The 22239-nt window shown below is 39.9% G+C and overlaps 1 protein-coding gene across 3 annotated transcripts in view; it reads left to right on the top strand.

The window, feature by feature from the left end:
* The window catches only part of NAALADL2 (N-acetylated alpha-linked acidic dipeptidase like 2), a 921662-nt gene that overhangs the window by 503352 nt on the left and 396071 nt on the right, over nucleotides 1-22239 (top strand). For all 3 annotated transcript variants that reach the window (XM_030575533.1, XM_030575534.1, XM_030575532.1), the window contains one exon: nucleotides 12134-12407. In XM_030575533.1, coding sequence (XP_030431393.1) covers nucleotides 12134-12407 — 274 coding nt within the window. The remainder of the gene's footprint in view (nucleotides 1-12133; nucleotides 12408-22239) is intronic.

The following is a 22239-nucleotide window of genomic DNA, read 5'->3' as shown; positions in this document are numbered from 1 at the left end:
AATTGGAAACAAATGTACAAAATTGGGGGACTAGATGAGGGTTGGTCTAGATGAACTCCTGAGGTCCCTTCCAACTCTGATATTCTATGATTGATTCTATGGCTGCATTGATAAAGGGGATCTGCAGAATTATCTTATTTCAGGCTCAGATCAAAAGATCAAGGGTCATTATCATAAGACAGCTCTTTGGTGCTCATAGTGAAATGGGCTATTGGTGTTAGTCTACTTCTTAGTAAACAAATATCCACATCTCACACACAAACCCACATATACACACCCTGCATGATAATTTTCATCCTTGTTGACATACTCACCAGAGAAGCTAAAGATTGCATAATATTTCAGAGCACTTCGGTGGTAGACACACTAAAAAACAATACGTAAACAAGTATGTGGGTAGATAGAAATGTAGATCCTGCTTTCTGTGCTAGTGAGGAAGCAGAAAGAAAAATAATTTTATAAATAATGTGATGATCATCTTTTCTGCTTGATTGCTCTTAGGTTATTTTGGTCATGGATCTGAGTTTCTAAATTATTATGTGTACTGTAGCATGACCTTTCAAAACAATCTCCATTTTGATTGTATTACAGTATTTTATGGTAATAGTTTTAATCAGATGAACTGTGGGAATATTTACGCAGATTCTAACTTCTGATGCATCATGTGCATCACTACCTGTCTTGAGCAAATTCATTGTGTACAAGTACAGAGGTGTGTGTTTGTTTGAGATATCTTTCATTACATCATTTTGGGACTGGGAACTTAACCAGTGAAAAGTATCATTTTAAGGAGAGCAGAATTTGGTTATGTCACAGGTTGACATTGGTGTTTTAAGAGGGAGCAGGGCCAATGTCAACTGTGACTCACCGATTGGGCTAAAAGAGGGCACCTGAGCCCTATAAAGAGAGAAATATGGTGACCCTTAGAGCACAGAGTCGGTCTGGAAAAGGGGAAATTATCTGGGTCAATGAGGGAAAGGGCAGGTCCAAACTGCCTAGGAATTCACACTGGAGGAAGTCTCTGGGCAGTGCTGCAGATAGCAGAAAGCTTTCCACTGACCTTCCCTGGAAGTGTGGGATTATCAGGAAGCTGGAGGAGCTAGCCCGCTGACCTTCCTGAGTCAGTGAGTCCTGGCCAAAGAAGTCTGGAGAGAGCCGAAGGCTGAGAGCAGCAGAATGAGATGAATGCTGGTTCTGAGCCAGAGGGCCAGTAAAGGAAAGATGCGGGGGCTGTTCTGTTGCATATATTGTTTAGACTATATTGGGGAATTTTGGACTGTGGTTATGGAATTTTATGATTTATATCCAAGACCCTTGGCAAGCCTTTAAGGACTATTTCTGGGAGCTCTGGAGGGGAAGCTGAGGCAGACACATCTGGCACACTGCTGCCTACCTCATGAGAGCATTCCAGCCAGTGCTATGCTATGACATGCATCTTGTCAGTAATAAAGCACAGTTGCTGTATATTGCTAAAGAACTGTTTATGCTTCATACAAAATACAGGTATATTGTACTTAGAAACAATCAATTCTTATGGTTTTCTACTTTTATACCACAGAATAATTTATCTTCTGCTTTAAATCTTGTGGTACTTCTTTCCATTTAAAAAAACAACTCTTTACAGATATTTTCCATGTCACTTCTTCCATAATTTGAATGAGACACATTTGCTTTGCAGAGGAGATTATGTGAAGGTGTCTTTTCTGCAAGAGGTGATGGTCTGGGCCAAAGTTCTTATGCTGTCTTGGAACTTGATTCTGTCCTGGAATTTGCTACTGTAGAATGTCTGTGCAAAGTCCCATAAAAGCCTGCAGGAAGGGACATGAGAAGAAAATGCCTGTCTGCATGCAGAGATAACTCACAGCATGCAAGGACATGTGTCTCATTTCATGGCCTTGTATAAAAATTATGACAGCCTGTGAAGTTAATACAGTCACAGATTTTTGGTCTCCAGGAACTAGTGCAGCTGAGGGTGATTGCCTGGTAACACAGCTGCATTGCTATGAGGGAGCGGGAGAAGGAAAATGTTGAGGTTGCTATTGTACAAAGTCTTTGACAAAAAGGCCCTGGCATCCCATGAATCCCCTGTGATCTGTCAGGTATGGAAGCAGCTTTTCTTTTGTGGTGGGGGTAAACTAGGGTAGATTAGCATTACTGGAGAGCAGTTTTTCTTGGTCAAAACTGACCACCTCCAACCCTTATTTTTTTTGGAGAGAAACTGATTTATTTTTTTTAATTAAAAATGTGACATCATTCTTGAAATTCTTATCAAAATCACTGTTGGAGCAAATTGTTAGCAAAGAGGTGTTTGAAATTTTTTTGTTAGTGAGTTTTCATGAAGTAAAAAATTGTTGATGGCTATTTTATTAAATATTTTGATGACTTGGTGATGACAAAATAATTTTGATTAAAAAAAACTGAAATAACTTTGACAGTTGTATTTTTTAAAAACTGGTTCTTCAACCAGTTCTAGGGCAACCCCCCACTCCCAGGGAGAAAGTGGATAGAGAATCTCAATTTTAAAATCCTTGCAGATATTTCCTCTCAAAGTCCTCATTAAAGATTTTTCACACATGAAGGAAAAAAAATCTGTCTCTATAGTTTTTCTCTCAGAACTATAGAATTCTATCAGTCTTTTATTAAGAACCTTACTGTTTGCATCTATATCAAATAGGAATTTCTGATAAAGGACTCTATATCTTAGTGATTATCATTATTATATCCATTAGACAAGGGCAATGTGGTGTTAATAGGGAAATTATTCCAAATTTAACTTCTGATTTAGGGAGCAAGAAATCTCAGTTTTTCAGCAATCACTTCATGTATTTCCAAGTCTTCTGATGTGCTTTCAGCAGTGCACATCTGGCCTATTATCTGATATGACTAGTTATCTCTTTTAGCAAGCAATGGTGAAAGAAGTGTTGCTAGAGCAAATAAGTATCCACTGCGCTGCTTTACCCTTACTCTCCCCACGGTCATCAGTTTTAAAATGAAATTCCTCTGTTGCGCATGTGTTCATTTCTCTTTATAGTCACCCGGTACAGCTTTGTGTTTTGATGTTGTCACTCTGCTGTGTTGAGATGGAAAGCCTAACATTATGACTGCTACCTGTGCAGCTCATCATCTTGTAAACTACTTTATCATCTTTAGCACTTCCAGGCTTAAAGAATACTGGCCAATTTGTAATCTCTTGCAGTTAGTCTCTGGGCCATTCTGCAAGTCAGGGACTATAAACTGTCTTCTGTCTTCGAGAAGAAGCACAAGAATATGTCTTCCTCAAAGTTTTCCTGATATTTTCATCATTTCAAAGAAGGAAAACCAGTTAAGATTTGCATCTTGGCCTTAATGAAACATTGTGTCCTCTTTCTCTGTCTTGGTTCCTAGTTCGTTAATTAATGTTTGAGTCTAGTGCTGCCCTCACATTCAGCCTGTAAAACCTATTATCTCCATTATGGCTGCACAAGGTATACAGGAGGGAATTAAGTATTTAGGAACAGAGAACTGGAATGGACCTCATGGGCTATCAAATCCAGTCTCCTGCTATCACAAGCACCTAGTCATAATCTCATTCATAAATTTATCAATCTCCATGTTAAAACTAGTTAGGTTTTGTTTCCCCCCCACGCCCTCACTGCTGTTAGAAAGCTGTTCCAGCACCTTACCCCATCTCTGATGTTGGAAACCTCAGGAATTTCCATCCTAAATGTATTCATAGCTAGTTTATACCCATTTGTTCTTGTGCCAAGCAGGACCGGCGCTAGTATTTTTAGCGCCCTAGGCGCAGGGCCATTGGTCCTGTGGCTCCAGTGGACCTGCCGCAGTTGTGCGTGTGGAGGGTCCCCTGGTCCGCAGCTCCGGTGGAGCTGCTGCAGTCGTGCCTGCGGGAGGTCCACTGGAGCCGCGGGAGCAGCGGACCGTCCGCAGAAATGCCTGCGGCAGCTCCACTGGAGCCACGGGACCAGCGGACTCTCCGCAGGCACGATTGCTGCAGCTCCACCGGAGCTGCCTGCTGACCCCCCCCCGGCAAAATGCCGCCCCCCAATAATCCTGGCGCCCTAGGTGATTGCCTAGGCCGTCTAAATGCATGGGCCGGCCCTGGTGCCAAGTGTAACTGAATTCCAGTTTACATCCAAATGCAGCTTGACAGAAATCCTGAATAACAAAACACAATTTAGTAAATAAGAAATGTAGCTTCATTCACCTCTTTCTAACATAAAAAGGGAATAGTTAATAATGTGCATAAATGTATGTTAAACTATATAATTTTGTATAAATAAATGTGTATCGATAGAGTGTACGCTTCTGCTTAGTGAGGAATAGTACGAATTTTAGGTTGCAAATAAACATATTTTAATGGTTATACCAACCAATGAGAGTAAACCTTTCTTTGGGAAAATAATTAAATAGTACACTTATTAATAAAAACTAAATCAGTTTAAATTAAGGTTTTCTGCTTGTTAATGTAAACTCTGATTAAAATCAGTGTTTTTAATCAATCCACTTTGCACAGGAGGACCAATACTGGTTACACAGACCAAGGAAAGCAGATTTAATGACACCAGTATCAGATTTCTTTGCTCCTACTGGCTGTCTCAATGCTTCAGTTCAGCAGGTTTTCTAAATTTGATTACGTAATAGGTAACATTATACACTGCACCCAAGGTGCAAAAGTGTGCCAGGTACATAACAGACACAAGTAAAGGCATCCTCCCTGCCCTAATGAGTTTATCACTGAAATTCAGTCATGAAACCAGCAAGGCATGGTCTATACCAGAATGTTGTACCTGCAAAGCTTTCCTTATGGGAACACAGTTAAGGGTCCTAAACCAAAACAAGGGGAAATGAAAGGCAAGTCAAGCATTATGGTAACAAGATCATGTGGTTATGTTGATAGTTAACCTTTTGTTTACTTTTTATTTTTCACTTCTTATAGTCATCACAGAGAAATAGCTGTGTGCTGTTTTTAGGACATGTGCAGCCAGTGGTTTATTTCGGTATTGCTTTGAAACTGTTGTGGCCACTCCCAGAGGCCAGTAAAGGGAAGGAGGAGGAAGGTAGGTCTGCTGCTAACTAGGAGGGGAAGAAAGAATGAGGAGATTAGTTGCCTATAGACCCCCTAGCTTCAAGGACGGTGATGGGGACTGCCCTCACAGAGAAAGGGAGGCAGCAGCCCCCACACCCCACATGGTCAGTGCCTGGAGAGGGTAGAGATCAGCGATCGCTGTGTGTGGGGAGATAGAGACAGGTAGGACAGGTGGCCGTTGGCTCAGGGAGGTGGCAGCAAATAGGTGGTCAGCACACCTGTTCTGGGGGCTTGTTGCCTTACCTCTTCTGCTGCCTGTATCCCAGTAGGGCCCCCTACTCACATTCTGATGACTTTCTTCTGTCTGAAGTAAGAGGAGGATTAAGTCTTTTGTGTCTGCCTATTTCTGAGGGTGTTCTAAAGCTTAATTTGGGAAAAGCTTCTTGAAATCCGCAGATGAAAGCCATTATATTATTCTGCTGTTGTTATTCATGTAATGTACTTGTGACAGATTCTAATACCCTTATGTACATGAAGATCATTAGCCAATGAAAGTCCACCGACTTCAATAGAGCTGTGCAGAATTAGAGTAGCTGAAGATGTGGCCCCGAGGGTAGTACCTCACTTGGCAGTATCACTATTGATTTCCATGGAACAACTTGCTGAATAGAGTATTACAAATTATAAAGCGAATAAGGGTATCAGAAACTGGCTCACCATTCAAGGCAGCAGTGTAAATGAAAATTGCCATAACATTTCTATTGAAGCTTTAGGTACTGAAAACATTCTCAGTAGCAACTGCATGATGATGCAGACACTCTGTTCTTTTCTACAGCTCACACATGCTATCTTGTTACCAGCCTTAATATTCTGTAAATTAAAAAAAAAATAAGTAAATTAACTTTAGTAGGATGCAGAAAGTGACTCTGCAATGTGTCCGGTGTAATGTTGCTTTTTCTCATTAACTGATAAGAAAAAAAAAAACCCTTCTAGTACTTTCTGGGTTTCTGAATTTGGAGTACTGTCGGAAATACTATTCTTGTGGCATTGTTTCTGTTATCTAACCAGCCTGTCACAAACAATAATGGTCCAAATTAATCCCTGATGTAAATCAATGAAATTAGTGGACTTACATCAGGGGGAAATTTGGCTCAATCTTTTTAATTAAACTGCCAAAAAGTGTTTGTGTTATTTTGTTCTCCATTAGACTTATCAAAGACACCCAGTATCTGCTGAGTTGTTTAACACATGTGCCATGATTTGCAATTTGATTTTAATAGGGTGTAAGGAAATTTATGAAGTAAATAGAAAGTATATTCATTTCTGTAATTCAGTCAAGTATATTGTCACAAAAGTTTCAAAGGCATGCTTCATTTAATTATAGAGTAAAAAGCATCTTTCGTTATTATTGAGGGAACAATTTGATAATTGTGTCCTTTAAAAAAAAATTAAACTGCCTTTTATTGCAACAGAGTGGTGGCTGTTGAAATGTGCCATAACCTTATTTGTATGGGATGGGTTTCTTCCAATTATTTATTCTATTACTGTTTCTAACACCTGTGGGAAATGTGGATCTTGAAGTAGTGACTGTGTTAATAAAATGACTTCGTATGTTTCTGTACTGTCCAAGTTTGTCATTGCATTAAAGAGCATAGCAGATGAACTTGGAGACTTGTAATGTACTACTGATTGGATTAACTTGCCCATTTTGTGCAACCTGCTTGAAGATTTATTTTAGATAAATTAAAAAGATTAAATCTGGAGAGTGACCTTTGACAATTATTCCTCCTGACTGGATCTCTGAAGTCTTTAAAATAAGCCCAGCATTCTTGTAAAGAAGTTGAACTCTGTACAGCAGTCTCTGACTATTGTACAGATTACATTCAGATATAATATATCTAGTCTCTTTCAGTAGAGGTTTTTCAAATATTTTGGTCTGCATGTGCAATCAATAACATATGCTGCAACCTCTAATGTCCTGTAGGTGGCATTAGCCATTGAAGTGTACTATACCCTGGGGTGCAGTTGTAACATGTTGTCACGCAAGGTTGTTAATGCATCACCAATATGATATGATATATCTTTTTCACTTTTATAAGGTTGTGGGTGACATTGTGTTTATAGTAAATGTTCCTTAACTAATGGCGTTTTAAATTATAAGATAGTATTATTAAAAAGAGAGGTTTAAATACCCTTTTCCTGTAATGTTTTTCTGTTCCAAAGTCCACTGAAGTCAGTGTAAGTCTTTCTATTGATTTCAGTGGACTTTGGTTGAGGCTGTTTGGTTCGCAGATAGGCGACTAGTGAGATTTTCAAAATTGTCTGGGCCCTTACTCCAATGGATTTCTGCGGGTGTTTTAGCAATTGTTCATTGTTTTGTTCATCCATTGATTACCCTAGGAGTTAGGCAGCTTGTCGCTTCTGAAAATCCCAATCGGTGCCTATCTTCATCTTTAGATGCCTAAATACCTTTAAAAATGTAGCCCTTTAAGCACAGAAAAGCAAATGTCACAAGCTAGTCTAAGGAGTACAAGCGAGGTCTAAGCTAAATTCACTAACTGTTGGTTTGGGGTTATATCTCTGAGTCTCAGTTGTATAATCATGTATTTTTCAGGCCTAACACAACTGAATTGTTAATTCAGTTCAATATAAAATTTCTGAAGCCTGTTACTTTGTTTATAGATTCCTAGATTCCAAGGGCAGAAGGGACCATTGTTATCATCTAGTCTAACCTCCTATATAACACAGGCCACAGAACTTCCTCAAAATAATTCTTAGAGCAGATCTTTTTTTATTAAAAAGTATCCAGTCTTGATTTAAAAATTGTCAGTGATTGAGAATCCACCACAACCCTCAGTAAATTGTTCCAATAGCTAATTACTCTCACCTTTAAAAATGTTTGCCTTATTTCTATTCAGAATTTATCTAACTTAAACTTCAAGCCAAACTTTCTCTACTAAACTGAAGAGAACATTGTTAAATATTTGTTCCCTATGTAGATACATATAGACTGTAATCAAGTCATCCCTTCTCTTTAGTAAGGTAAATAGATTGAGCTCTTTGAGTCTATCACTATAAGGCATTTTCTAATCCTTTAATTCATTCTTGTGGCTCTTCTCTAATCCTCTCCAATTTATAAACCTCCTTCTTGAATTGTGGGTACCAGAACTGAACACAGTTTTCCATCAGTGATCGGACCAGTGATGAATATAAAGGTAAAATAACCACGGTACTCCTACTTGAGATTCTTCAGGGTGCCTCCCCGGATTGCTCTTTTGGTCACAGTGTCACACTGGGAGTTCATGTTCAGTTGATTATCCACCACAACCCATTTTTCAGAGTCACTGATTCCCCGAATAGAGTCCCCCATCCTCTCAGTGTCGCCTACAGTCATCATTCCTGGATGTATCCATTTACATTTAGCCATATAAAAATGCATCTTTTTTGCTTGGTAAGCTTGTGTCCAGCTTACCAAGCTATCCATAAGAACAGCCATACCGGGTCAGACTAAAGGTCCATCTAGCCCAGTATCCTGACTGCTGACAGTGGCCAATGCCAGGTGCTTCAACGGAGTGAACAGAACAGGTAATTATCAAGTGATCCTCGCTCGTCACCCATTCTCAGCTTTTGGCAGATAGAGGCTCTGCTCCTCCTGGCTCATAGCTAGGCTAATATCCTGGCTAATATCCAGATCACTCTGTATCAGTGACCTATCCTCTTAATCATTTACCACTTCTGCAATGTTTGTGTCAGCTGCAAACTTTATCAATGAGGATTTTGTTTTCTTCCATGTCCTTAATAAAAATGTTGAATTGCATATGGTCAGAAACTGATTCTCAGGGGATCCCTCTGGAAACACACCCACTCAATGATGATTTCCCATTTAATGACATTTTGTATGGCAGGCAGTTTACATATCCAAGCAAAGACCTTTTAGTACCCTTTCAGCATGCCAACAAGGCTACTACTCTTCAGAGCTCCCCACAGTATGGTGAATGATTCTGAGTTGGGGATGGAAGGGGAGGGTATGTTATATTGATCAATGTATTTTATCTTCCTTTCATTTTAGTTTTCCATTTTCCCACTAAAATTACTGTTAGATGTACAGTGCTATTCACTTGGCGTTCATTCTGAAGCTGGTCAGACTAGATTCATTGTTTCCTTCAGTTCTTTCATTAATGCCACTCTGTGGATCATCCAGTAGCAGGTGTTCAGCAGTGATATAAACTGTATTTGGCCCAGAAAAGCCAAAATCAACCTATTCGTGGTCTGTCAGCCTACTGAGGAGTATTGACAAATCATTTCTAGGCTCGGGTGTTTTGCATGACACTTCACTGTGCTGCCCGGACAACCCTTTATTGTGGATATCAAGGCTGAGGAAAACTTTCTGTCAAATAATATATTATGATACTTAGTGAAACTGCTCTTTTCAGCTTTGCAAATTGTTTTGCTCAGTGAATATAGGCTAAATGTTTAACTGTAGCTAGTTTCCAGCATCATCCCCTCCCTCCAGCCCCCTACGAAATTACATCAGATGAACTCTCCTGTGTTGGATAGATTTGATTCAAACCAATCATTTTGTAAAGCTGGGACTTTTGGAAAAGCAAAACAAAAAAACCTAGTGGGTGCCCAGTGAATATTAGTTATTTTTTCATTAAATAAGGAGTTTTTAAAAAAAATTGGGCTATTTCTTAAAAATCTAGTTGTGCCACTGACTTCTGAACTTCTTGAACGTGGAGTTTCTGCTCTTTTGTTACACTGTGGATGGCCTTGTATTTCAACTAAACTGTAAATTCCTTAACTTTGTTGCCATTGTAAAGTACCATACTATGGCACTGCTGGATGCTATAAAATAATGGTTATTATTATGGCAATTGTTAGCAGTGGTTGAAAATCAAGTTAAAGATGCAGTTTTACAGCAAAGTATAACCCCTGTAACCATGCCTTAATTTTGTATGTCTTTGGCTGTCTTAAAATTCAACATAGATTATGCCACTGAGATGTTCTAATCTCTTGATAATGGACAATTGCCAACCCTTCCAAAGCTACTGATCGTAGATTTTGTGAGTTTCCTTGTCAAAGGGTGGCTGCGCATTGTGAATGAAGCAGATCCAGCTCCTGTATGCCAGAGCAGGTGCTTCCATTTGGACAATTAAGAGGGCAGAGCTGCACCTAAGGACTGGGGGGAGAGAGAGCTCAGTGGTTTGAGCGTTGGCCTGCTAAACCCAGGGTTGTTTGGTCCTGCTAGTGAAGGCAGGAGGCTGGACTCAATGACCTTTCAAGGTCCCTTCCAGTTCTAGGAGATTGGTATGTCTCCTATTATTATAATTAGAAAAGGTCAGGGAGCAAGCCACTGAGGGGGAGTCCTGGTGAGTCAGTGGAAAAGTCAGAAGACAAGAGATAGTCCCTGGGGAAAGCTGCTGTGAGCAGAATGCTCATGACAGGCCTTCCCTAGGAATAGGGAGGGATTGTCTGGGAGACTATGTTTCAGACCTGGTCAAAAGCTGAAGGTAGGACAGCAGCAAAAGGGGTTTGCTGGCTGATGTGCCCAAGTCACGGCCAGGGCTGAAAGCAAGAGAAGCAGTAGTAGCAGAGGGAGTTGCCTCCTGACCCTGAGCTGGGGCCAGGGCTGAAGAGCCTTGAAGGCAGGGAGCAGCGAAGGTGCTTAACTGCTGGAATCTCTGGAGTTGAAGAGCTGGACTCAGAGGAGTTGTGAGAGGCCCAGGGGAAGTGAGGAATGTTCCTTTGGCAAAGATGATCCCAGCACAGAGGCTGTGAGGGTCCCACTGGGAAGAGCTGGGTTGCACTCGAGTTGAAGGGGGGTGGGGATCATCCTTGTACAAGGACAGGCGAGGGCCACATGGAGAGCTGGGATGTGGTGAGAGATGTTTAGGCATGGTGAGAGATGCTGTTTGGACTATCATGGGGTAAATCAGGATTATCGTTATGGGACTTTTATTATGATTTATGCGCATGGGACTTTTGTAATAAATTAACCTCACTTGGGAAAACTCTGGGAACTCTGAAAAGGGTAACTAAGGTAGGAGTGCCTGTCATTTCCCAGCCTGCTGCAGGAGTGTGCTCCAGACAGCATCACCCTATCACACTCCTGTGCAATGTTTTAATTATGATCCACTACTTTGTGGAGATTGTAATACTATAGAATTTAGAAAGATTCTTTTAAATAGATTAAATATAAAATTAGTAGACTTAGTTTAAAAAAAAAGTTTAAAAATTAGTAGACTTAGTTTAAAAAAAACTGGACATAAATATTTAGAACTTGTTTTCACATTCATCAGTGGATCAAAATGTGGAGCCTTTCCCCATACTTCTCGAGATGCATAGAGTGAAATCCTGACCCCCTAGTGAAGTCAATGGAAGCTTTGTCGTTGACTTCGCTGAGGCCAGGATTCCATCCCTGATTTCTATTGCAAGCTCAGTCAGTTAATCACAGTGTGATAATGGGTGACTCAGTTTGCCCATCTGTAAAATGTACCTAATGCATCTGACGAAGTGGTATTCAGCCACGAAAGCTCATGCTCCAAAACATCTGTTTGTCTATAAGGTGCCACAGGATTCTTTGCTGCTAATTTGTAAGGTTTTGTGAGGTGGAATTAATGTTTCTAATGTTTAAACTCATAAATGAAAGTTATTTTATAAATTTTAAATATTAATCTTGTTTAGAATTGATCAGGTCTGAGGTTAAAAAGTAAATATTTCCTCTGAACATAATTTTGTAGCCACAGTAGCTATAGGGATAAAAGCCAGCACCCAGAGATTTATCAAGCAGATACTTCAGCATGGAAGTGCAAATTCTACATGTAAATATTGAATGCTTTACAAGTTATACCATGATTTGAAATCACTTCTGAGGGATTTTGGAATTCCAATAGGATATTTTTCTTAAAAGACAACAATTATTCTTTATTTTTCTGATGACCGATAGGAATTACATGCAAAGATAATGAAATGTGCTTTGTTGTATTATATGATAATCTATCATGAATTCCTTGCCTCACATTAATGAAATTGTGAACTGCTATATCTGTACAAGATGAATGTGTTTTTGAAAAAATGTACTATTTCTGGTTTTTTTTTTCCCACCCCCAGAGATTTGATACAGTTGCCTAGGCAAGAAGAAGATACAGACATTGCGATGAAACTTCTGGTTCGATGGACGTCTTGTGGCCTTGAAGATGTTCAGCTAGTAAATTACTCTGTTTTGCTTGACCTGCCAGGCTCTTCTTCAAATACAGTAACTCTGAAAAATAGTGGTGAATGCTTTTATCCTAGTGGACAGAAGTGTTACAGGGAGACCAAAAAACTTCACAGCCAAGACCTTCTGTACTCATATGCCGCTTACTCTGCCAAAGGAACTCTTGAGGTAATACAGTCATTTGTTTTTGTCACTTACAGTGAAATAGAATTAGAAAACAATTTCCATCTGTCTTTAACTGGCAAGTCATGGGAATAATGGTGAAAACTTCAGGCTAGAGATGAGCAAACAGATTCAGGTACATAAGATGTAGCCCACTCCTCAGCTCAGACCTTGAAATGAACCTGAAATGATCTGTTTTGTTGTATTTTTACAATTAAATGTCAGCTGTTTCTCAAATGGTGGGCCTACGCTTCCTGCTTTCAACTGGATATAAGAATCTGAGAGAGCTTTGTCTAGAACTTTATCTTCTCCCTATGCTTGCATGAAGGCACTGTTGAGCAAGCCCTGCCAACTAACACTTGAGAGAGGCACTCAGAGAAGGGAGGATGAGTTTCTTAGCAGTGAGATCTGGTTTAAGGACAGGATTAGGTGCCAGAAACCCATGAATGATAATCCTGGGTCTGACACATTCTCCATCTCTGGCCTTGGGCAACTCATTTAATATCTCTGCCTCAGTGTCCACATGGGGGTTATAAATCTTACTTACCTAGCCAACAGGGATGTTGTGAGGCTGCATAAATGTTTGTAAAGTGCTCTGAAGAAGGCAAATGCAATATAAATTCCATTGTTGATATTATTAGTGTCATCTTTCTCCTCTCCACGACATGATGTGTCACACACAATGAAGCAGATGCTTTTTATCTTATTTTCTTTCCCCATGCTTCAAAAATAAATTTAGTTTGTTTTCATGGCTAAAATATGAATAGACCAAAGAAGTGTGGCTAGGAAGTTGAGTTTCGCACTGCAGCCCTCAACCTTTATACTTTCTGAACATTGCCCATCACTATGAGCTTTATAGTATATTAGGGTATGTCTACACAACAAAGAAAAACCCAGCCTCTGCCAGCTGATTTGGCCTCGGGCTGTGGGGCTATTTCATTGCTGTGTAGACTTCCGGGCTTGGGCTAAAGACTGAACTCTGGGACCCTCCCACCTCGCAGGGTCAAGCCCCTTGAGCCTGAGTCAGTTGGCACGGGCCCGCCACAGGTGTCTAGTTGCTGTGGAGACATACCCGTAGTGACTTGGATACCTGCAATACAATACCTTTTTTTTACATTTTGCTTGTATTGTCTTTGTGACAGTACTGAATTTTCAAAGTCCACATGACTTCTATTTCCTCTGGGTATTCCTACCTTTTGTTCAACAGCTGATTGAGTAGACATCCCGAGCACAGTATATGCAGGTATTGATAGGATATAATGCCCTGTGGGAGTCTTGTCAACTGGAAAAATTCAATATACAGTTTCCCTTTGTTTTAATAAACCCATAGCATTAATTGTAATGAGATAAAAATACAGTTGTAGTTTCTGAGATTAATCCCACAAGTGTCAGAGTATCCTTAACCAATAAGGGGCCTCATAAATTGCAGGCTAAAAGAGAGCTAGCCTCTCTGGGGACTAAAATGAAGACTCTTGCAAAATCAAAGATTTTTTTACCAATGTCAGCTCACCACACAGCAATTTAAATTACATTTCAAAATTGTTCTTTATTTACTAGGACTTCTGCATAATGAAGCAGGAGCATATACACACAGCCTGCATAGACATTAGTGGTGATTGAACCCTGGATCTTGCAGCAGGAAAAGCAAAAGACGCACCCTTATCACTTGAGCCAAAGGAATAATTACTTTAGCTATATCAGGGTTTTCAGAACAGCAGCTAGAGATATGATCTTTGGTTTATACGGATGTTGTTTTAGAAAAGGCTAGACCCCAATGGATTATATGCATGTGCTCTTAGAAAAGGCTTTCCTCAGTGTCTATAGGTCCACAAAGTGCAAGTCCCATCGGTGGTAATGAACCATGACCACATATATATTTATCTAGACTACATTGTTATTAGCAGTGATCTAACCTTGGACTTGGAATGCCTAAAGCACAGATCACTAACATTTGAGCTAAATGTGTAAGTATCTTAAACTGTGAGTAGCAGGTTGTCATCGTTACTAAAATAAGCCAGTAGAGGGAGACATAATCACATGAAGTAAGGCAGCAAATTACATTTACTTTGGATGTCAAATAGCCTGCCTGTGATTGAAACATTGCAGGGTTGGGTTTTTTTTCCGTTTTTCTTGTAAAAGATACTTTGTAACAAACTTGGCATAATATGGATCATTTTAATTTTCAAAACCTAATGCAAATTCTTAGCAGGGGCTAGCTTGACATAGAATTTACGGTCCATAAATAAACATGAGTTTCTGATACCAATGATATTTGTTTGAACTTCTAGCAGAAAAAGCAATTAAATAATTCTTAAATTGTAGTAGCCAGGCTACCAAAACAGCTGCAGTCTTACTTTTGTTTTGACAAAGTTATTTGTAGACTAGCAATGCTCCTTTTCTTTGAAGACCTGTCATGTCCATTCATCATATGGCCATTTTATACGAGCTGTCCAATTTGTACATTCCCTAACAGCCTAAATAGCATTTGTGATATCTGAAATCTACTTCAAAAGCCAACTTAATGCAATGTGATTGATGACATGCCTTGCTACTTCTCTGTAATTCACTGTGCACTGGAAAGGTGACACTGTTTACCCCGTCATAACGAGAAGCATGTCACAGTAGGGCTCTGAAGAGAGCTGCTGTGTCAGCTGTGAAATACATATTACAAGGGTTATGTAAATAAATTAGCATAAACCAGGTCATCTTGAAGAAATAATGACACTTTTGTAATATATTTTTATTAACAAGTTGAGTATCAACCACAATTTAATAGCAAGATTAAACACTTTGCCTACTTTGTGAAAATAGGGGAAAAATGTGGCTAACTACAGATTATATTAAAAAAGGAAAATATGTTGCATCTAAATTATGCATTTAGAGTTAAATTTACCCCTTTTCTGAGACATCCAGCACATAGCTAATACACCATCTAAGCCAAGTAGAGCTTAAATATGACTCAAGTGGTGCATAGATGCTTTAGTAGTTCTCTGAGCACAGGTGAATTTCACCCCAATTCTGGCCCTGCAAAGTGCTGAAAACCTTGCAGTACCAGGTTCTTAATTCCCATACTCGTTAAGAAGCCTTGGCTACAAACACAGGTTGGAGATAAATTATTGTAATGTAAGTAAAGACAGTTTGGCTTCTTGTTAATTGCCCCAAAACTTTCTTAATGCAGAATTAAGGTTACGCAGTAGTGCTCGTGCCTTTCCAGAATGTGGAAGTAGGACAGAGAGAATGAAGGTAATGAAAACTGAAAGTGAAGGTACGCACCACCCCAGCAATGCAACCTGAAGGTTGTCCTGTTGAATCAGGAATGATTCAGTATAGGGGGTTGGTGGAGGTGGGATGGCATAATAAATACACATGCAAAAGCTCTAAGAGAATATGCCATTATTTGTGTTGTGGTCCAAAGTTTTGAATGAACTCCAGCTGTGTTCACTGTATTAGGTGTAGCTGTATTGACTGGTTGAGGGATTAATTGGAGCAGCTTGGCAGAGTTTATAACTATGATATGAGGAGAGCAGGGGCAGCTCCAGGCACCAGCATGCCAAGCGTGTGCCTGGGGTGGCAAGCCACAGGGGGCGCTCCACCAGTCGCTGCGAGGGCAGCAGGCGGATTGCCTTCAGCAGCATGCTGCGGAGGGTCCGCTGGTCCCGTGGCTTCAACGGACGACCTGCAGGCGTGCCGCCAAATCCACGGGACTAGGGACCTCCCGCAGGCAAGCCGCTGAAGGCAGCCTGCCTGCCGTGCTTGGGGCGGCAAAATACCTAGAGCTGCCCCTGGAGGAGAGGATCAAGTATGCCTCATTTTGAAGCTGAATTTTGTAGGTTGCATCAATAGAGATGTCTTCTTGCCACAGGAATTGTCTGCAATCTGTTGGGATGTGTGTCAGTGATCTCCAGAGCTTAATGAGGCAATGTGTTAGAAGGAATGGCCAGAGTGAAGGGGCAATAACATGTAAAAGCCTGGGGTGGTTGTATGGAGTACCATTGATGTTTGGATGAAGGCCAGGTGCATGTAGCTTTTGTTTGCTATGCTATGCTAACCTAAACCTAAATTTTGATGTAGCAAAGAGAAGGTGTTAAACTTAATCCTACAGTACTCATGTACTCTGTAGCATCTGTAAAGGAAGAGTGCTAGTATGTATTGGGGCACAGACTTCAGTGTGGGCTAGCTGCCCCAGTACAAACCCACCAGAAGTCCCTGGCTACTTCTTCTGGTTTCTAGTCCACACTGAAGCTTGTGCCTTCACATCTTCATAACTATTGTCTGCTAGATGTGCTAGCCAGACTAAAACAAGCATGGATATGCCTACCTGCAATCACACTGTTTGGGTGCAGCTCAGGTTCAGTAACCACAGCAAATCCCCTTGAGCTGTCTGGTTAGTGTGAGAGAACACTGACTGCAAACCGCCTGGCTTGAACTGAACCTTAGTCTTCCTGTGTATGCACACTTCATTCTTTTATACATTTTAGCATCTACTAACACGGAGTTTCAAATTTTCCTCCAGTAACTTTTTCACTATTGCTTCTCCAGACAGACAGTCGCTGCTATGCACTAGTTGAGATAAATCCCAAGTGACTGAGATTGGTTTGGGGAGGATACAGCTGTAGTTTGAGTCCCAGATGTACCCCCCAAAAAATCAGCTGTTTTTTGATAAACAGCTGACCTTCTATTTGAGGGGGACTATATCTTGAGAGCTCCTTGCTCAAATGATCCCGTATTTGAACTATTAACTCTATCCTACACCCCTAAGAAGCACAGCAAATTTTAAGACTATCTGGGAAAGCGTGTGGATTTTCAAGGACAGCTGACCTTTAAACAGAAAGTGATGCTCAACCCTAACTATAGCATAGCTGCCACTCTGCTATAATTATATGCCAAAGGCTGTGTTAATGCAATGTGAAGGTTATACAATTAAAATCATGATCAGGAAGTACAAAAGTTATCCTCACAATGACAGCCTTCACAAAGGCATGTTGCACATTTTCTTATTTTTTTTATGGTATCTGTTTAAGGCATAACGTTTCATATTTCAAACTACAGATTTTGCTAGTAAAACAAAAGAGAACATTGTGTGCTGCGGCCAGAGCAATGTTGTTGGTAGAAGTTTAACTATTGAGGCGTAGATTTTTCAAAGGCACAAATGGCAATTAGTAGAAAATATCATGCTTAATCTTCTGCTTTTTTGTATTTTTAACTGTGCTACCTGAGTGCTGCACTAACTTTCCCGCCCCTATAACTTACTAGATATTCTTGAAGATTTTTTGTCTTTTTTATTCCTTAACTATTCAGCTACAGCATTTTCAATCTCCTTTAAAAAGAGCTGCTGGGTTGGTGGACTTACAAATTCTGACTATGGATCTTGTAAACTTGTTGGACCAATCAATGAACACTTACATATCTGTGCACTTAATCAGGCATGCGCTAATATCTTTGCGCTGCTAGGAATGGATGAGAAAGAGCAGTGCTGATCCACTGGTGAGGACTGCAAATCATGGTGTGTTGATTATAGTCCAGTGCTGTGAAGTAAATGGAAGGGTAAAGGCACTGGAGGTTGATGGAATGATGAGGATACTGCATCAAGCTGAACACTAGTGTAAGGCCTGGTCAACACTTAAAGTTAGGTTGACATCGCAACAGCGCTCAGGGGTGTGAATTCACAGCAAGGTCGATGGAAGAATGCTTCCATCCAGCTACCATCATTCACTGAACTGGAGTTTCTACAGAGATGGAGAAGCTCCTTCCATTGCTGCAGGAGACATCTAAGTGACTGTGCTACAGGGGAGTAGCTACAGCACTGTCTTTTGTGCTGCTGTGGCGCCCGTATTATAGATGTGGCCTAACAAGGCAGAAGTCAATAGTTGCACCACTTTTAATCAGGATTGAAGTGTGCTCAGTCTAGTCACTGAAGCACCGAGAAAGCCACCTGGAAGAGAGATTGTTTCATGGGAATCAGCGGAAGTACTTCTGTCAGTGGCTGACCCTTAGACATAATTTTCTCTGAAATTGTATAGAACGGACCAGGAAAATTATGGAGGGGAAGGAGACTAAAAGTCTAATTTGGTTTTAGTGTGTGAGTGCTGGGTAGTGTTTGTGGCCTGTGGTGTATAGGACAGACTGGATGATCTGAGGCTCCTTACAGCCTTGAACTCCGATACTTTTTGTCAATGCAGGCATAAAGCTTATACCAAACTATGTGGAAGCCTCTCTGCATCATGACTGAACATGCCCTGCTTGCTCAGTGGTAACCAATTGGCTTCTTTCAGCAGCTCGTAGCTGTTTGAACCAAATGTGAGCACATGGGTAACACATCTGTTTTAACTAGAACTAGGCAAATAACTCATCTTTTTTTTCAGTTTCGTAGTTCCAAGTATATTTTTTTTTGTTAGGATCAAATAAAATATGAATGATTTTGGATTTTTTGGTGACACAAACAAGTCCATTTCGGGTCTGTTGCAGAGTGTGAATTTGAACCTGTCTTTCTGACATCCCAGGTGAGTGCCCTAACTGCTGGGCTAAAATTTATAAGTTGGGGTGAGCAGCAGCAGCATCCCCTCCTCCTCCTTTGCCTGTGTTGTGAATGGCTGAAACTACTCATATCAAATTTGTGAATAGATTTGGGGTGATCAAAATTGCATTTTTAATTGAATAAACTCTGAAAAAAAATTGTCCAAGTCTAGTTTAAAAGTACACATGTAGGCTTAAGGAAATGTTCAAGTGAATATTCTAGTATGCAATTTTCTCATGATATATTTGTGTTAAATAGCAGTTTTTCTCAAGCCATGCAAAGATGCTAGTCCTTAAGAGTATTTTCAGGCTATATTTCACATTTCAAACCCTAGTTTATTCTTCCTCTCTGGTGGGACTTTTGTTGGTTTGTTTTAAAATGAAGTAAAGTGGGTGGGGGGTTATTTTTGTTTGTTTTTTCCAGTCTCAGTATTCAGAAATGATTTGTAGGAAATTTGTTCAAACTTTAACAAAAAATGTCACCTCCAGATGGAGAGCCAATATGGAAAATGTCAGATTGAAAGGTGAAAGTTGTGACTGTGAAAATGGGCTTATAATAGAAACCATTTTGGAATTGTTCATAGAATATCAGGGCTGGAAGAGCCCTCAGGAGGTCATCTAGTCCAACCCCCTGCTCAAAGCAGGACCAATCCCCAGACAGATTTTTGCCCTAGATCCTAAGTGGCTCCCCTGAAGGATTGAGCTCACAATCCTGGTTTTAGCAAGCCAATGCTCAAACCACTGAGCTATCCCTCCCCCACTAACTAAAGCTAGTGTTAGAACTATGTATAGTAAGAAATGCTGTATTTCTACAACCCTGAATTCCTGTTACTCTAAGCAACTGCACAACTTGCAATCTAAAAATTAAATAACCTTTCGGGTAAACAGCTATTTAATAGTCCCTTCAACACTGTGGTATTTATGGATGATTATAAAATACAATAAAGAATAAGACATCACTTGCTTCTGTTCCTCAGAAAATAAGGACAGTAAGTGCTAAAATTGTAGGAACACTGTCAATATAAAGTCACTGTAGTTGGAGATAGATAACATATTATCTTGCCTGGACATCCCTGCTTATCTGATATTTAATCCTCTACCACAGGGAGCAGTAAGGCTCTCATACTGTTTTATTGGCCATAATAATCTGATCTTTGCTCTACCAGCAATATGTCAGACTACCATGAGAACTTGAAATAGACACACTATAAAAATAAACATTTTGGATCACTGCACTGAATATTAATTTTAAGTGCTTGGTGAGCAGGAAAAAAGAAGTAAATATAAATAACACTGGAATGTGCTGTGAATTAGAGCTGGACATATAAGCAATGGGATGTTTTATTCTTTGATACAGCATGATATATCATGTCAGAAGGAGCCTTTAACAATATGTCCTATCTTGCATGTTATTTAGACATATTGTCATAGACTCTAAAAAAGAAATAGCTGTCCTGTACTATTGCAATGGCATCAAATCCATGGATACTTTTCTACAAGATAGCTGTTCTCTGTCTAGGAGAGCGAAAAAACCCACTTTTTTAATGCTTTGAAATAATGGCAACATTGATAAAATCTGTAATTTCCAACCTACTAGGACAAGATGACAGTCAACAACATAAGTCTTCTTAGATCACCACTTGAGGACACTGCCAATCAGTTTTTATTAAGAGAAAAATTCACAGGAACATGTTAAGCTAAACAGATCAAGAAGAGAACTATTTTTATAGCTTCTTTAATAAAAGGTGTGATTAAAATACTTGATTCTTTCGAAGTATCAGGTGACAAATAGTTCAGAATAGTTCTGCTGAGGATGGATTTCACAGAACTTTCTAAAAGCTTTACTACATGATTTTCTATAAGAAAGTGGATGGTGGCCTGTTTACAGACTGCATTCAGGAGTTGTATAACCATAGAAAGCCATAGGCTCAAAGCCATTGTAAGATGACCAAACTGGAATATTTGAAACAAACAGCTAACATAGCCTCTCCTAGTGAAGACTCTTTTTGGCAAAGGTCTCTTGAAAATCTTTCAGAGAAAGATGAAGAAACCAGAAGAAAGTAGTCTTGACGTTGATACAGTTGCACCAAGATATGCATAAATTTAAAATTCTTTAAAAAAAAAAAAAAAAAAAAAGGTAGGCCAATGTTTGGCATCAAGGTGCAGTTTGGATAAGCAGGTGCCTATTTCAGCTATCCAAATTCCTGAATCTGCAAATCAGACTGGAAGAGTCATGAGAAGAGGCGTTGTCTCATGTTTTCCATCTCTACTTCTGGTTGTGGCTAGACATACCTCAGAAATGCACTTCTTGCTGTGCCTCACAGTTCTGATTCCAGTCCCAGAATTATTCCACAAGTTAAAAATAGAAAAAAAAAGACATATGTAAACAACTCCGAGCTTAAAAGTTTGGTTGGATTCTAGAGAGCTTCCCTCCTCCTCCCCCACCCTCCTTACTATTAACTATAAATTAATCTAAAGACTAAAATGTCTTGTGTCTGACTTTCATAATAAATAGGCAGTACTCTCTTTCTCATTCATTAGGGGCCTTAATAAGTGAATTAGTAATGAGAAATACCAGCCTTATTCCCATTTGTCATATGTCCCTGTATGTCGCAGTTCAAAGAGAAGGTGATTAAATACCATTATGGGGTGGTGTTGCAAGGTGCTTCCCAACCACCCCCTACTCCTCCTCCCCTTGCACCACCCTGTGCAGAATTATGCCATCATTCAGAGATGAATCAAAATTATACCCTCTGTCGTCTACAGACTGAGAGACTGCTTCACCCTAGCACTTTCTAGCGGTGGTGGATGAGGGAGAAGGCTAGGCCATGGTCTCAACCCTCATCTGCTTCAGCCAACCAAGCTGCCGGGCCTGAAGGAGAGAGCATGCTGCATTGACATCTAGGAGGAAGGTTTCCACTTGATGCAAGCTAATGCCTTTCAGGCATGATCTAATCATAAAAGTATTTGTAGAGGATTAAAATAGGATGATAATCTAGAAATGAAATATCAGTAAATAAGATTTTAAACTAAGACTTCAATTCCTTAGGTTTTTTTTTTCTAAATATCCATGTTAGTGCTAGCATTTACTTCTAAAATTCACAGACTTTTAAGCCCAAAAAGGCCCATTATGATCATCTCCTCTGACTTCCTGCATAACACAGGCCATATAATTTCATCCATTTACTCCTATGGGGAGCCCAAAAAATGACGTGGATCATTTCAACTTAAATGTTTCACTGAATATATTGTGACTAATCAATGATCACTCTTTGAAAACCCAAAAATATGCAAAACTTTCCAGCTTTGTCTTAAATAGAAATGG

This window comes from Gopherus evgoodei, chromosome 9, assembly GCF_007399415.2.
Source record: "Gopherus evgoodei ecotype Sinaloan lineage chromosome 9, rGopEvg1_v1.p, whole genome shotgun sequence".
Lineage (NCBI taxonomy): Eukaryota > Metazoa > Chordata > Testudines > Testudinidae > Gopherus > Gopherus evgoodei.
This window is presented reverse-complemented; position numbering and strand designations above follow the sequence as displayed.